Source organism: Herpailurus yagouaroundi, unplaced genomic scaffold, assembly GCF_014898765.1.
Source record: "Herpailurus yagouaroundi ecotype Mexico unplaced genomic scaffold, PumYag 569, whole genome shotgun sequence".
In the NCBI taxonomy this organism is placed as follows: domain Eukaryota; kingdom Metazoa; phylum Chordata; class Mammalia; order Carnivora; family Felidae; genus Herpailurus; species Herpailurus yagouaroundi.
The window spans coordinates 1,346,959-1,361,648 of NW_024412786.1; the positions used below are offsets into that span (position 1 = coordinate 1,346,959).

General features: G+C 54.9%; 1 protein-coding gene across 1 annotated transcript; it reads left to right on the plus strand.

Annotated features, from left to right (window-relative positions):
- The first annotated feature begins 1,332 nt into the window (after positions 1–1,332).
- On the plus strand, positions 1,333–14,527 carry STIP1 (stress induced phosphoprotein 1). The gene is made up of 14 exons (XM_040466186.1): positions 1,333–1,459; positions 4,648–4,857; positions 5,347–5,488; positions 6,312–6,453; positions 7,418–7,586; positions 8,750–8,876; positions 8,969–9,071; positions 9,335–9,455; positions 10,114–10,210; positions 10,571–10,695; positions 12,903–12,939; positions 13,145–13,248; positions 13,460–13,632; positions 14,036–14,527. The coding sequence occupies exons 1-14, from the start codon at positions 1,451–1,453 to the stop codon at positions 14,106–14,108; spliced, it is 1,632 nt and encodes a 543-aa protein (XP_040322120.1). The 5' UTR covers positions 1,333–1,450; the 3' UTR covers positions 14,109–14,527.
- Positions 14,528–14,690: the final 163 nt, after the last annotated feature.

Below are 14,690 nucleotides of genomic sequence, written 5' to 3' on the forward strand. Positions count from 1 at the left end.
AAGCAGGCCTGCCAGATCACACAGGCCCTGAGCCCCAGTCTAAAGCCTCCAAGAGTTTCAAGCAAGGGGTGTGGATCTGCAGTGACCTTGGCTGCAAGGTTAAGAACGGACCAGAGACAGCTGGGATAAAGAGGAAGCTGTGGAGACAAGCCATTGCCATAGAGGGGACACTTAAAACCCTGGGCAGGGACGGCACTGGGGACGGAAGGGGGGCTACAAGGACACAGCAGGCCCCAAGACCCTCATCCAAGCCTTCTGCAGACCTGTCGTGCGGCTTCTTTGTTCCGTGAGGCACACACCGGCCCAGGAGGAAAAACCAGCTTCTCTCCTCCACGCTCTAAACCCTTTGGCTGCCCCGGGTGCTCTAGCACGTTACCCTGCCTCTCGGCTGCAAAAGGCCCTCCCGGGGCCGCCACCGCCCGCCAGTAGGTGACCGAGCGCGTCACTGACGTCATTGTCCCCTCCCCCCCCATCCTCAAATAATGGCTCCCTTCACCGAGCGGTAAAGAAATTACTGCATGAACGGGACACCTCCCACGGCCCCGCACTGTCCGACCCGTTAACACGAGGGGATCCAGCGAGTCCCCCCGGCCTCCCCAGGGTGAGACCCCGGGTCCGTCCCACCCAAGTCTCAGCTCCTTCGGTGTTTTCGACCCTTCGGCTACTAACGGCGGGATCTGGGCACGGCCCGGGAGCTCTCCCGAGGTCGACCCAGACGTCGCCCCCACCGGCCGGGACCCGGGGGCTCTGCGTCGCCGGGGAGCAGCGGGTCGCCTGGGCCGGACTCGCAGTCCACGGAGCCCGGAAGCGGCGCGGAGACCACCCCCCCCTCCCCCCAGGCCGCCAGAGCCACCGCGGCAGAGAACCGCGGGGTCCTGAGGTTCCCATAAATCCCTGCAGAGGTGAAACCCCGCCTTTTGAAGGGTAGCCGTTTAAGCCTATCACCGCAGAGTGTCGGCAACTCTCCGCCCAATCGACTTTTTTTTTTTTTTTTTTTTAACCTGAAGGAGGTTCCCTCACGGAGTCCGTCAGCCCAATGGGAGAGGTGGAAATTTCCAGAAAGAACAGGACCAATGGGCGCGGCCAGCGCGGCCACGATTGGCGGGCCAAGCGACCAATCCCCGTCGCAGAAGGACGCCCCTCCCTCCAATCGTGGAGTCTGGGGTGGGCGGGGCTTGTCGGGAAGAGTCCAATCCGGAGGCGCGGAGGAGGCAGGGCTGAGGGCTTACTCTCAGGTGTCCAATGATAGAGAAGCGAAGATGATGGGCCAGACTTCAAGCCAATAGTAGGGAAGGATAGAAAGCCCCCTCGGGGAGCGCGACCAGTGAGCAGGCGAGGAAGGGGCGGGATCCGGGGGTCCCGGCAGCTTCTAGTAGGTTCCAGAAGGCGGCGCGTGCGGTTGGGAACGCGGAGCGGACGGAGTCGATTCAACGGGGTTCCGGGCCGGGCTATGGAGCAGGTGAAGGGGGAGGGGCGGGCCGAGGCCCCGGGGCCACTCGGGGACAGGCCGAGGCCGGGCCGCGAGTGGAGGAGCGGCGGCGGGGCGGGCGCTAATCGAGGCGGTCGGGGCGGCGGCCTGGGGCCGGGCGAGCAGCTGGGGAGGCGAGGGCGTGAGGGCCGCGGCCCACCGGGCGGGAGGTGAGCAGTGTAGCCGGGCCCGGGCCGCGGGGGGCGCGGGGGCCACTCAGCGCCCGTCGCCTGCCGGTTCGGCGAGGAGGACCGGGGGACGGCGACAGTCCGGCTCTAAGTCGGGCCCGCGGCGGGAAGAGAGGCCGTGGCTGGGCCCCGGAGGCCTCCCGGGAGGTGGCCCTGGACTGAGCCGGCGGGGGGGGGGGGGGGGGTAGGGCGGCGCGGGGGGGGGTGGGGGGGGGGGGGGGGGGCTTCGGAACCGGCGGGAGGGACCGGGTCCACGCCAGGGAATGCGCCACCCGGGAGAGCGGGGATTGCCGACGGAGAAGCCACCCGGACTTGGTCACAGTTAACTTGGAGGGATGCAGGGAGCGGGGACGGAAGTACACTGGAAGTAGCCAGGTAGCACATCCTACTTTTCCTGCATCTGGAAAGGCCGGGATGGGAAGAGCGTTGATGGAAGGTTTGAAGAGTAGCGGGCCGACTTATCTGCCTGGTGCAGGAAAGGGACGGTGCGGCGAAAGTCCTTAGAACCAGTCCAGGTCTAGCAGCGTCTTGCAGAGAGATGCGTGGCTCCTCCCGTCCTTTTTTCTGTTTTGGGGTGTGTGTGTGTGATTCGAGAGTAGCTGAAGGCTGATATTTCTGGAAAGTTGGTTTCTGGTTACCCAAGGAGGAATTGGTCGCTGTAGAAAATCTCGTGTAGTAGGCTACGTAGATAAGCAGCAAGAAGTAAGTTATTTGCCTGGGCTCATTTTTAGGGGACCGAGTTTGTAACCGCGGCTGGTTGCTTTTCGGTGGCTTAATTGTATCCTCGGCAGCCCGCAGGTTGTGAAAAGCCTGGAGAGATTTTATTCAGTCGGAAACTGTCAGTGGAAGCGTAACGATTAACCAGATCTGGAGCCTCTTTGGTAAATTAAGAAAGAGTGGAAATGGAGGGGTTAAAAAGTTTTTGCTCACTTGGGATAGTAAAGTTGCATCTGCGATTAAACTGACTGAGGTATGGACAAGAAAATGAGTTCTGGAATGAGAAACACATCACTCTCCAATTGAAGGGGTCTGTCAAAATAGGAAAAAAAAAAAAGTTTTTAAAATCGCACCACCTGGTGTAGGTAGAAAGAGCTAAAACACATACGTAGGGGCAGACAGTGAATGAACGAGTGAAGGCAACTTTGTGATTGTAGTACAGGCAGCCTGGCGGTTTACTACCTCTGTGTGTCAGGACCTGCTCTCCTGGGCCGGTTGGACATGCGACGCCTCTGCCTTTGGTTTTCATCTTCAGCTTGGAGATCTGGATTTCAGTTTTAGGAAATAATCCAAGGTGGAGGGATTTGAGTGTCCAGTTTTTCATGTTTTGATGTTTTAAACTTCGCGCTTTTCAGATAAATCCCAGGGTAATACACCTTTTACCCGAGACCCAGTTTGGACCTGCAACCGTGTAGCGCGTTTATTTAGCATAATGGCATTTGCCATCATGTGCCTGGTGTGCTGGTATTTCCTATCCTACCTGATCTTTCAAAGTGCTGGTCACCACCTGCAGGCTTGATTTCCTGACCTGCTGGTCAGTGCTCCGTGTGGAAAGGGGTGTTTTGTGGGAGAGACAAGAACTCCATGGCGCCGTTCTCAGCTGCCGCTTGATACTAGTTTTTTAAGTTTTTGCTTTCTGGTCTCCTTCCCGGGTTCGAAGATTTTTATCCCTTGCTAGATTTGGCCCTGTTTGCCGGACTTTTCCTTTTTCAAGGCTGTCTCTCTCACATCTCTGGTTGATGGAGGGAAGTTCCCAATCGGTTTGCCCCGAGGCTCCAGAGGTGTTTCCCTTAACGCTTCTTTCTTGCATCCGTCCGGCTCACGGCTGGATGATAGATCTGGAGAGAGAATGGTGTAGGAGAAGCCCTGTAATCAGGACCACGTTCTGAACCGTTTGAGAGGGTAGGGGATTAAACCACAAGTAGGTTGTTATTATCTTGTGTGTCTTTTATAGTAATAATTAAACGCGGCAAAGACTGATCTGGGGAGTTAGCTCTACCACGTTGTGATGGGTTACCCCACCTGGGAATGGAAATAGATTCTTCCTGATTGCGGGTAAGCATCTTGAGGCTCCCAAGAAGCCATCGCGAAGCCTTCAGGTCGCTCGCTGGGGGGGCCTGTGTCCCTGCACACTCCTGCTCCTCCCTTCGCCATGGTCTCTTCGAGGAGTGACCGACTAGGCCACTAGGCCTGTGTTCGGTTTACCGTTTGGGCTTCTTGGCATTCCCGTGGCCAGTGGATTTCTTTTTCCACGAAAGGAGCTCATGAGTGTGTTCTAGAGTGGCTTCGTCAGCCCCAGGTGGAGGCTTTGAGCAAAGAGTGGCTGCCATGCGCGTTCCTCCGAACTGGAGCCAGCGGAGAGCGAGGTGTCAGCCTGCTTTTCCTGGTTACTTACTTTTCTTGTTGGCCCCACCCGAAGGTGTGGGAGATGGCAAATGAATTCACTTACGCTTTCTTTCTTTCGGTGTGTAAAGTGACTTTTTTGTTGACAACCGAAGTATGAGTGTCGCTTAAAAAATTGGGACCGGATGGGGCGCCTGGGTGGCTCGGTCGGTTGAGCGTCCGACCTCAGCTCAGGTCACGATCTCGCGGTCCGTGAGTTTGAGCCCCGCGTCCGGCTCTGTGCTGACAGCTCAGAGCCTGGAGCCTGCTTCCGATTCTGTGTCTGCCTGTCTCTCTGCCCCTCCCCCGTTCATGCTCTGTCTCTCTCTGTCTCAAAAATAAATAAATATTTAAAAAATTAAAAAAAAAAATTGGGACCGGCGCACCTGGGTGGCTCAGTCGGTTGAGGGTCCGACTTCGGCTCAGGTCATGATCTTGCAGTCCGTGAGTTCAAGCCCTACATCGGGCTCACTGCTGTCAGCATGGAGCCTGCTTCGGGTCCTCTGCCCTCTCCCGCTTGCGCACGCACGTTCTCTCTCTCAAGAACTAGGAAAAACATGAAAACAATAGCGTGTTACGGAAGAAACTACATTGGTTCCTTTTTTTCCTCAGGTAAACGAGCTGAAAGAGAAGGGCAATAGGGCCCTGAGTGCTGGCAACATCGATGATGCATTACAGTGCTACTCTGAGGCCATCAAGTTGGATCCCCAGAACCACGTGCTCTACAGCAATCGCTCAGCGGCCTACGCCAAGAAAGGTGACTACCAGAAGGCTTATGAGGATGGCTGCAAAACCGTGGACCTGAAGCCCGACTGGGGCAAGGTAAGCCGTGGGTGGCCTGGGGCTCTTGACGCTTCACAGAAATGCCTCCTTGGTGTGCTGTTTTCAAATACTGGGCCCTCCCGACCCGGCTGGCTGCCCGTCCCAGTAGACTGCATAGTGTATCGCCCCTCCACTGTTCTCCCGGTTGGAGGATGCTCCTCAGAGTCGTGGCACTTGTCACATCCGAGGTGCCGTCAGTTGTGAAGGCAGGTCTGATCTTTGGCGCTACTGAGAAAGAAAATGCCACCAGAGGAGTGGACGACACTGGGTCGGAAGATGAATCGAGGTGGGGCGGGTGAGCGTCTTTGAGATGTGGCTGGATCCTTACGGTTTTCAGTCTTGGCGTTACGTGCTTCTCCTCCTGTTTTCCTTTGGCCTTCACGTGGATATCCATTTTGTCCCAGGGAGCGTAAAATAGCTTCTTTGGAGTTCGTCTTCTGGGCTCCTAGGTGTTCTTTATTTTGTCGTGTTCTTTCTTTTTGGTTTAAGGGCTATTCGCGAAAAGCAGCAGCTCTTGAGTTCTTAAACCGATTTGAAGAAGCCAAGAGAACCTATGAAGAGGGTTTAAAACATGAAGCAAATAATCCTCAGCTCAAAGAGGGCTTACAGAATATGGAGGCCCGGTTGGCAGGTAGGCCCCAGTACACTGTTGGTTTCTTTCTTTTTTTTAACGGGACTAACTTTGGGGCACCTGGGCGGCCCCGTTAAACGTCCCGACTCTCAGGGGCGCCTGGGTGGCTCAGTTGAGTGTCCGACTTCGGCTCGGGTCATGATCTCACTGTTTGTGGGTTCAAGCCTCGTGTCGGGCTCTGTGCTGACAGCTCGGAGCCTGGAACCTGCTTTGGATTATGTGTCTCCTTCTCTGTCTCTCTCTCCCATGTTCATGCTCTCTCTCTCTCTCAATTATAAGTAAACGTTAAAAAAAAAAAAAAAAGCCCAACTCTTGTTGATCTCCGCTCAGGTCGTGGTCTCACGGTTTGTAGGTTTGAGCCCAGTGTTGGTTTCTGCATGGGCAGCATGGAGCCTGCTGGGGATTCATTCTCCCTCCCCCTCCCCCTCCCCCTCCTCCTCCCTCCCTCTCCCTCCCTCTCTCCCCCCCCTGCCCCTCCCCCAGCTTGCTCTCTGTCTCAGAAACAAAACACACCTTTTTTTTTTTTTTTTCCTTAATGTTTACTTTTTGAGAGAGAGGGAGACACAGAATCCGAAGCAGGCTCCAGGTTCTGAGCTGTCAGCACAGAGCCCAATGTGGGGCTCAAACCCACGAACCGTGGGATCACAACCTGAGCCGAAGTTGGATGCTTAACCGACCGAGCCACCCAAGCACCCCGAAACACACCTTGAAATTTTTTTAATGGGATTAACTTTGAGGCTCCCTCCAAATGTCTGGTGGACTAGGGGGCATAAAACTCAAGTGAACTGACTTCTCATCATGTGCTTCCCTTTGTTCGGAACAGAGAGGAAGTTCATGAACCCTTTCAACATGCCCAATCTGTACCAGAAGTTGGAGAGCGACCCCAGGACGAGGACACTGCTCGCTGATCCTACCTACCGGGAACTGATAGAACAACTGAGAAGCAAACCGTCCGACCTGGGCACGTAAGTTGAGATAGCACTGTTGTCTCTGGAAATGGGTGTGAACGTGGTACTTCTTTTCTGGGATCCTGTGTGTGTGTGTAGAGGTGTTCCTTAGACAGCAGGGTTTCTGCCTTTGTTTTTTTCCAGTGAGCGGTAGGTATTTGTTGGTTTGTCTTTCTGGAAAGGGTTAAAGAGGACACGTGTCAGAATAATTTGGAATCTTCATTCCTAACCTTCAAGTGCCTCTTTGCTGCTCTCCTATAATTCTGATCTGGCACCAAGTCTATCCTTTCCATACGTATCAGACACTGTCTCCTGGGATGTTGCAGTGGAAGGTCATGGTGGAAGAGAGTGTCAGGTGTAAAGATGCGTCTCTTAGTCATACTGGTATTTGTGACTCTGAATCTCTGACCCCTGAGATCCCGTCCCTCTTTGTGTCTCCTGGCCTCGAGAAGTAAATTTGACGTCTGTTAGCTCATCGGGAATGGATTTTTGAAGGGTTGAGTATTCCCCGGTGGTACCTCATGGCTGGTGCAGAATCTCGCAGTTTTTTCTGTGGGTGAGCAGCTCTCTTACACGGTAATCTGAGGTTTAGCGGCAAATGTGGGTTTAAGCTCCGTTGTGGGCAGCGCTGCCTGGGTGACTCACTCAGGCGTCTGACTTGATTTCAGCTCAGGTACGTGATCCTGGCGTTGTGCGTTCGAGCCCCGCCTCGGGCTCTGTGCTCTGTGCTGACGGGCGCGGAGCCTGCTTGGGTTTTTCTCTCCTTGTGTGTCTCTCCCCTGCGCACACCTGTGCGCCTTCTGTCTCTCTCTTTCGAATAAACTTAAAAAGAAAAAAGTCACTGTTTCCAAAGAAGTGATGAGAGTTACTCCACTGAATTCTTATTTGAAAACCTAATACTAAAATCAGTTGTGAGGAGAAATAATAAATCATTGTGCTTTTCTTTTCTTTTTTTTCTCTTTTGTTTTTAAACCACTGCCAGGAAACTGCAGGATCCCCGGATCATGACGACGCTCAGCGTCCTGCTGGGGGTCGACCTGGGCAGCATGGATGAGGACGAGGAAGTGGCCGCGCCGCCTCCGCCGCCGCCTCCCAAGAAGGACACCAAGCCAGAGCCGATGGAAGAAGATCTTCCAGAGAATAAGAAGCAGGTCTCGTTTTTCCTCCTTCCTCTCGCACGTTTCGAGCAGCGCTGTCCGCAGGACGTCCGGGACGCGGGGGCGGCTGTCGTCGTTGAGCGCTGGGTCGCTGTTTTCCGTCGGAGCGGTCGGCGTGTGAAACGCTTCCCTTTCCGAGCGATTTCACAAGCACGGCGCGTGTGGGACCTGTGGCTGCACGAGCTGCCCTTCCGTGGTCCCCGGAGCTGCGCCCGTGCCACCAGCGTGGGTGTGGGTCAGGGCAAGCCGGTCAGGTTTTGGGTGACCCTTGTCCTTGCTGTGACCCAGAAGGATGTCGTCTACACGCGTTCTCAGGCTCTGTTTTCTGGTTGGACGTGGCGTGTAGTTGAAAGTTGTCCACTTAGCGACACTGGCTTCCAGAGCGGGAGGCGTCTGCTTCGGGGATTTTATTTCCTTTCTTATCAGGAACGACAGATTGGTGCCAAATTAAGCGCTTTCACATGAGTAAGCGTCGGTTGTTCGGGGTGTCTCGAAGTCGGAAGCTGGCCCTGCGGTGTGGGCGGTGGAGCGCCGTGCTGAGACTCGTGCCCTGGGGACAGACCCTTGTCAGCATCCCCGACCCCTCCCTCTGCCGCTCTGACCACAGAGCCCCCGAGGTGGCCGCCTCACGGAAACCGGACTTGCCACGGCCTCCCCTGGTCAAACCGGGTAGAAAACCGCTGTTCTCTCCCAGCTTGCTTCAGGTCGGAGGGACTTTCTCTCCCCTGAAAAAGCCCTTTATTTTCTGACCAAGTCCAGGAGGGTAGATAGAGAAGGGGGAGTTTTAGAGGAGGCGGAGGTGAGACCTTAGCATCCTGTTCTTTTCCTTTTTTTTTTTTAACGTTTATTATTGAGAGACAGGGAGACACAGAATCCGAAGCAGGCTCCAGGCTCCGAGCTGTCAGCACAGAGCCCCACACGGGGCTCGAACTCACAAACTGCGAGATCATGACCTGAGCCACCCAAGCTCCCCATTAGCGTCCCGTTCTAACAGCCCTCTGCCTTTAATCCTGCAGCCGGCTGAGAAGTGGCCGCAGCGCGGGGACCGTGCTCCCGCACACAAGGCTAGTCGTGCGCGCTGCTCGGCCCGTGACGGGTCGCAAGCTCTTTGCCGCCTCCGTTCGGTTTGCTCAGTGCTCCTTCCACACCTCATCTAGGCGCTGAAAGAAAAAGAGTTGGGGAACGAGGCCTACAAGAAGAAAGACTTTGACACGGCCTTGAAGCACTACGACAGAGCCAAGGACCTGGACCCCACCAACATGACTTACATGACCAATCAAGCAGGTGAGGCCCAGGCCGAGGGGTGAGTGCGTTGTCGTCGGGCGGTCCCGGGGAGGGACACGGGTTGACTCTTCGTTAACCATCCTGCCCGGCAGCCGTGTACTTCGAGAAGGGCGACTACAGTAAATGCCGGGAGCTCTGTGAGAAGGCCATCGAAGTGGGGCGAGAAAACCGAGAAGACTATCGACAGATTGCCAAGTACGCGCGACCTTCGGCGGTACCTCGAGTGGTGTGGGGGGGTCGATGTCCAAGACCTAAGTTTTCCTGCGTGGGGAGGAGGGTTGCCGGCCACACAGCCTGCTCTGTAAGCCGTGGGCTGGACAGGAGGCCACGGGCGTCCAGACAAGAGGTGTTTGGAGGGTGTGGTGTCCGAGCGGGGTGGGGGCGGGGGGCGTCTCTCCGGGAGCTGCCCTTGTCTCTGCTTTGTTCTCAGCACATTCCTTTTCTGCTTGTTTCGTTAGAGCTTATGCTCGAATTGGCAACTCGTACTTCAAAGAGGAAAAGTATAAGGACGCCATCCATTTCTACAACAAGTCTTTGGCAGAGCACCGAACCCCGGATGTGCTCAAGAAATGCCAACAGGTGGGTAGGGAAAGAATACGGGTCCTGGTATTTCTTACCCACTGTAGCATTATGTTTAATAATGAACCGTTAAGATTTTTTTTTAAGTCGTGTCTTTGGTCATTTTATACCTCGTCCTTGTCGCTTGACAACGTATAAGGAGTAACCGTGATTTTTTTGCTGTCCTTTTTGTCGGCCAAGATCGTAACCTTTTACTGAAGGTCCGTGCGCTTAGGGTTATTATCGTGACTTAAGATTTGTTTTTTATTTTACGCAACCAAAGCGTTGTGTTATCATGCCAGTTGTCCTAAATTACGGAGTGGGGTCGATTTTTATTCACAAAAAGACGGGTCAGAAAGTGAATTGTGCTGTTAACACCTGCCTCATATTCACGCTTAATCTTGTACCAAGCATATGTCAGTATTGCTCATCGTTTCACTGTGTGTTTTCATGATGAGGAAGGTGTAATTCTTTCGTTTTTAAGTAAGTAATCTCTTTACCTGCCCTGGGCTCAGACTCCCAGCCCCAAGATGATGAAGAGTTGCATGCTCTGAACAAAAACTAAAACGTTGCTGACAGTACTTTCTGCAAATCAAAATCTGAATCAGACCCTTATTTTAGTCCAGCGTTTAGGCGTCCAACAGTGTAAATGATTACTCCAAGGATTATTTTTTCTTAGGCGGAGAAAATTCTGAAGGAGCAAGAGCGGCTGGCCTATATAAACCCCGACCTGGCCTTGGAGGAAAAGAACAAAGGCAACGAATGTTTTCAGAAAGGTATGTTACAGGGACGCGCCTGAGTGACTCAGTCGGTTAAGCGTCCCACTTTGGCTTAGGTCATGATCTCCCAGTCCATGAGTTCAAGCCCCGCGTCAGGCTCTGTGCTGATAGCTCAGAGCCTGGAGTCTGCTTCGGATTCTGTCGCTCCCTCTCTCTGCCCCTTCCCGCTTGCGCTCCGTCACCGTGCAAAAATAAACATTAAAGGTACATTCCAGCTCAGGTGACAGAGCTTCTGGATGAGTGATGAGTGATGCAGACGTGTTCTCTGTGCCTTGGCAGACTGCAAGCTAAATGCCCTCGGTGGGGGAGGAGGGTGGCTTTTTGCTTTCTAAAAAAGTTTCTTCTTTCCTTGCCCAGGGGATTATCCCCAGGCCATGAAGCATTACACAGAAGCCATCAAGCGGAACCCAAAAGATGCCAAATTGTACAGCAACCGAGCCGCCTGCTACACCAAACTCCTGGAGTTTCAGCTGGCGCTCAAGGTGGGCACATCTGGGCGTGTGCGATGCCTGTTACGGCAGCGAATCTGTGCGTGAGGAACGTTGTTTTTTCTCTTTTCACGTCGGCAACGTCTTTTTGATGTTCTTACTTTGATCTTAGAGTCAGAGGGATGGTGCCGTGCGTGTGAGGTTTGTAAGATGCAGGACGTATGCTAGCTCAGTCCTGGCCCGTCTGTTGTGAGTGTGGTTGGGAATATTTGGAAACGTGGATCCGTTTCCATCTTTGCCGATGATGGACTCTTTTTCTTCCCCATCGCTTCCCCTCCCCCCTCTCCCCCCCCCCTTTTTTTTTTTAACACTTTACGTGTTCAGTTCATTGGGGTCAAGTCCATTCCCATTGTTGTGCACCCATCACCACCTTCCTCATCGAGAACCTTTCCATCTTCCCAAACTGAAAGTGCACCCTTCGAACACTAACTCCCACTCCCCCGACCCCTGGTGGCTACCATTCCACTCTCTGGCTCTCTGAATGTGACCCCTCTAGGGACCTCCTGTAAGTAGAACCATCCGGTATTTGTTCTTTTGTGTGTGGTTCATTTCACTGAGCATCGTGCTGTAGCAGGTGTCCGTGTTTCCTTCCTCCTGAAGGCTGAGTACTGTTACCTCGCACAGGTACCCCGCTTTCTGATCTTCTAGGCATCCTCTCCCAGCGCTGGTGCTGCATCCTGGGGCAGCACAGTGTTTGTTTGCCTGTAATTATGTGTGTGTCCATACTGAAGAGCCATGGCATCGTTTCCCGCAGAAGCTTTGCCATCTTTGGTCCTCTTTTGATTAGCTCCCTTAGCAGCTCTGCTGTTCTCGGGCGTATTGAGTGTGGTCTCGTGTGATGATGTCGACGCTGGGAAGGAAATCTTCGTTGCTCTCTTGAACGTGACCTGCTCTGTGCCTCTGTTGGCGATTTCTAAACTGTTCTCTAGATGACTTTGAATTTTTTTTATGTTTATTCTTGCAAGAGACAGCGCGCGAGCAGGGGAGGGGCAGAGAGAAAAGAGACACAGAATCCGAAGTGGGCCCCAACCTCCGAGCTGTCAGCACAGAGCCCGACGCGGGGCTTGAACTCACAGACCGCGAGATCATGACCTCTGAGCCAACCAAGGAGGCCCAACCAACGGAGCCACCCAGGCCCCCCCCTCCTTTTTTTTTAAGTGTTTATTTTTGAGAGAGACGAGTGTGAGTGGGGGAGGGGCAGAGAGAGGGAGGCTAGACGATTTTTGAAGTGTGGTCCATCCCCGGACCATCTTCTGGGAAGGTGACAAAATGTGACCCATCTAGAGACACACACGGGTTTTGTTTTTTGAGGCCACTAACTTCTGGGCCTGTGCCTGGCTTCGAAAGGTCACCCGTATGGGTACGAGGGCAACGTCAAAAACAGGTTGGTTTGCGAAGTGCAGGACCTCGGCAGTTGCCTGTGAGGAAGAGCGCGTCCTCCCCCAGCTACACAAAGGGGAACAGTGAACGGAACCATTTCTGATCTAGCTTCTGGCTGGAATAGTTGCAAGCGGGCCGGGGTGTTGAAACTCTGCCGCATTGCATTCTTTTCGCTGGGATTTTCCACCTTGTAGGTACTTCAAACAGAAATAGCCAGAACGTCTGTGTGCCCTCCACCTCTTTTGGCAAGAAGTAGGGATGCGTTTTTGTGGAACCATCTGCGAAAAGAAGTAGGCTAGGTTTTGGCACTCTGCGCTCCTGAGTGTGCTTTTCCTGAAAGGATTCTTCCCTTCCACTCACGGTGTCCGTCGCACCGCCTGGTCGTGGACTGAAGGCCAGAGGGCCGTCTGCTCGGTCCTCTCCTCAGATTTGCCCCCAAATCCCCTTGAAAGCTGCCCGTGTCCAGGTTGTGTGTTTCCTTTGGTTGTCGTGTCCTTTTCAGTTCCTCAAATGAAAACTTTGCCCACTTTTTCATTTTTTCCCATAACCTCAGCCTTTTGAAGAGTCTAGGCCGCTCGCCTTAGGTGGGGTCGGCGGTCCATAGTCTGGAACGGTCGTCCCTCGTGGTTCTGCTTGACTTGCTCTCTCAGCCGCCTCGGCTGGGCCGTCTGTGAAACGGCCCAGATGCCCGGGTTAACAGAAGCGCCGGATGCGAAAGAACACTGTCGTGGGGCCAGGCGAGGAGTTCTGTCGATCGTTCTGCTTTAGGGTAGTTTATCTGAAGGAATGAGCCTAATTTTCTGCTTTCCTCTCCTGCCCAGGACTGTGAGGAATGCATCCAGCTAGAGCCGACCTTCAGTAAGTGCTTTCCCGCTCCCTGTCCGTCCCTGGACGTGGCCCAGAGAGCGCGAGAGGGGCCGAGAGAGGGGCCTGCGGCAGGAGCCAGCGGCGCCAGCGGGGTGGGGGGAAGGATGTTGGCGTTCGCATGACAGACAGGGTGGGAGTGGTGTCCCTTGGAGCCGCGTTCTGGAAAACGCCTCACCGCTCCCGTCTCCGTCCGCAGTCAAGGGGTACACGCGGAAAGCGGCTGCCCTGGAAGCGATGAAGGACTACACGAAAGCCATGGACGTCTACCAGAAGGCCTTAGATCTGGACTCCAACTGTAAGGTGAGGCTGCTTCTGGCCTCCGGGGGTGGGGGGGGGAGTCTCTCCCCTGCCTCCGGTCCTCCTCCGGGTCGTCTCGGTGTTTCCTCACCGACCCTTTCCTCTTGCCCGCTTCTCTCTGACTTCCCACTTCTCCGTTCCCCCTGTTGTCTGGGCTGAAACGGTGACCCGGTTAGTGCTAACGCCCTCCCCTGTTGGCTTTGCTGGGATGCAGGAGGCGGCAGACGGGTACCAGCGCTGTATGATGGCCCAGTACAACCGGCACGACAGCCCCGAGGACGTGAAGCGACGGGCCATGGCCGACCCCGAGGTGCAGCAGATCATGAGTGACCCGGCCATGCGGCTCATCCTGGAACAGATGCAGAAGGACCCCCAGGCGCTCAGCGAGTAAGTAGAGGGGGGCGGAGGTGGCCCCGGGGGGACGAGGTGGAGAGCGGTGCGGCCGCACAAGGTGGGTAGGGACGTGATCGGTCCGGGCGAGCGGCCGCCGTGTGTTCTCTTCCGTCGGAAAGGCGGCGGGGCCGTTGGCGGGGAGCCCAAAGGGCCTCCTTGCTGCGTCGGCCACGGTAGCTAGAGCCGCCTGGCGGGAAGACGGAGCGGCCTCGGCTGAAAGCTGTGTCCGTGGGCTCCTGCCGGGCGGGGCCGGGGCCTTCGCAGAACGGTCCTCTCCGGAGACCCTTCAGCCGCCTCCTGTTGGTGCCTTTCGGGGGGGTCGCATGGGGGTGGTTTCGAGAGCAGAAAGCCCTTTTCAGGTCAAGTCTCATTTCACTTGTTTTTTTTTCCCCATCAGACACTTAAAGAATCCTGTAATAGCACAGAAGATCCAGAAGCTGATGGATGTGGGTCTGATCGCAATTCGGTGATGACTTCCTCATCATCCCCTTCCCTTCGCCCTCGTGTGGAAAGAGGAGCCGGGACCGCGGCCAGCCGCGCCGAGCAGAGGGGAGAGCAGGGGAAAGCGAACGACTTCTGTCTCTATATTTATATAGACCCACGTGGAAGACACAGAGACTCGTACTCACGTTACTCGCACCGCCGCTGCCTCTGGGCCCTCCCAGCACACGCATGGTCTCTTCTGCCGCCCTCGGGTTCCATGTTCCCTTCCCCACCCTCAGTCGCTGTCTCGGCTGCTCTCCCATAGTTGGTTATTTTTTATTTGGGGCAGTGGGCACGTACGGGGAGGGGAGGGTGTTCTTCCCGACCTCAGCTCCCAACTGTCTCCACGTTGTTAACTCCACGTCCCTTCTCCAATAAAACAAGCCAGTCGGGCGTGGTTATACGTCGTTATGTCCTTGTAATTTTGTTTTGCCAAATGACTTTGAGGCCGAGGTCCCGCAGGGTTCCCACCTGGAGTGCTGGAGAGGTGGGAGTGTGAGCTGACTGGGAACCAGAGCCTCTTTGTAATGAGGCTGCCCTGGGTGACGTCCATGCTTCGGTCACTAGGT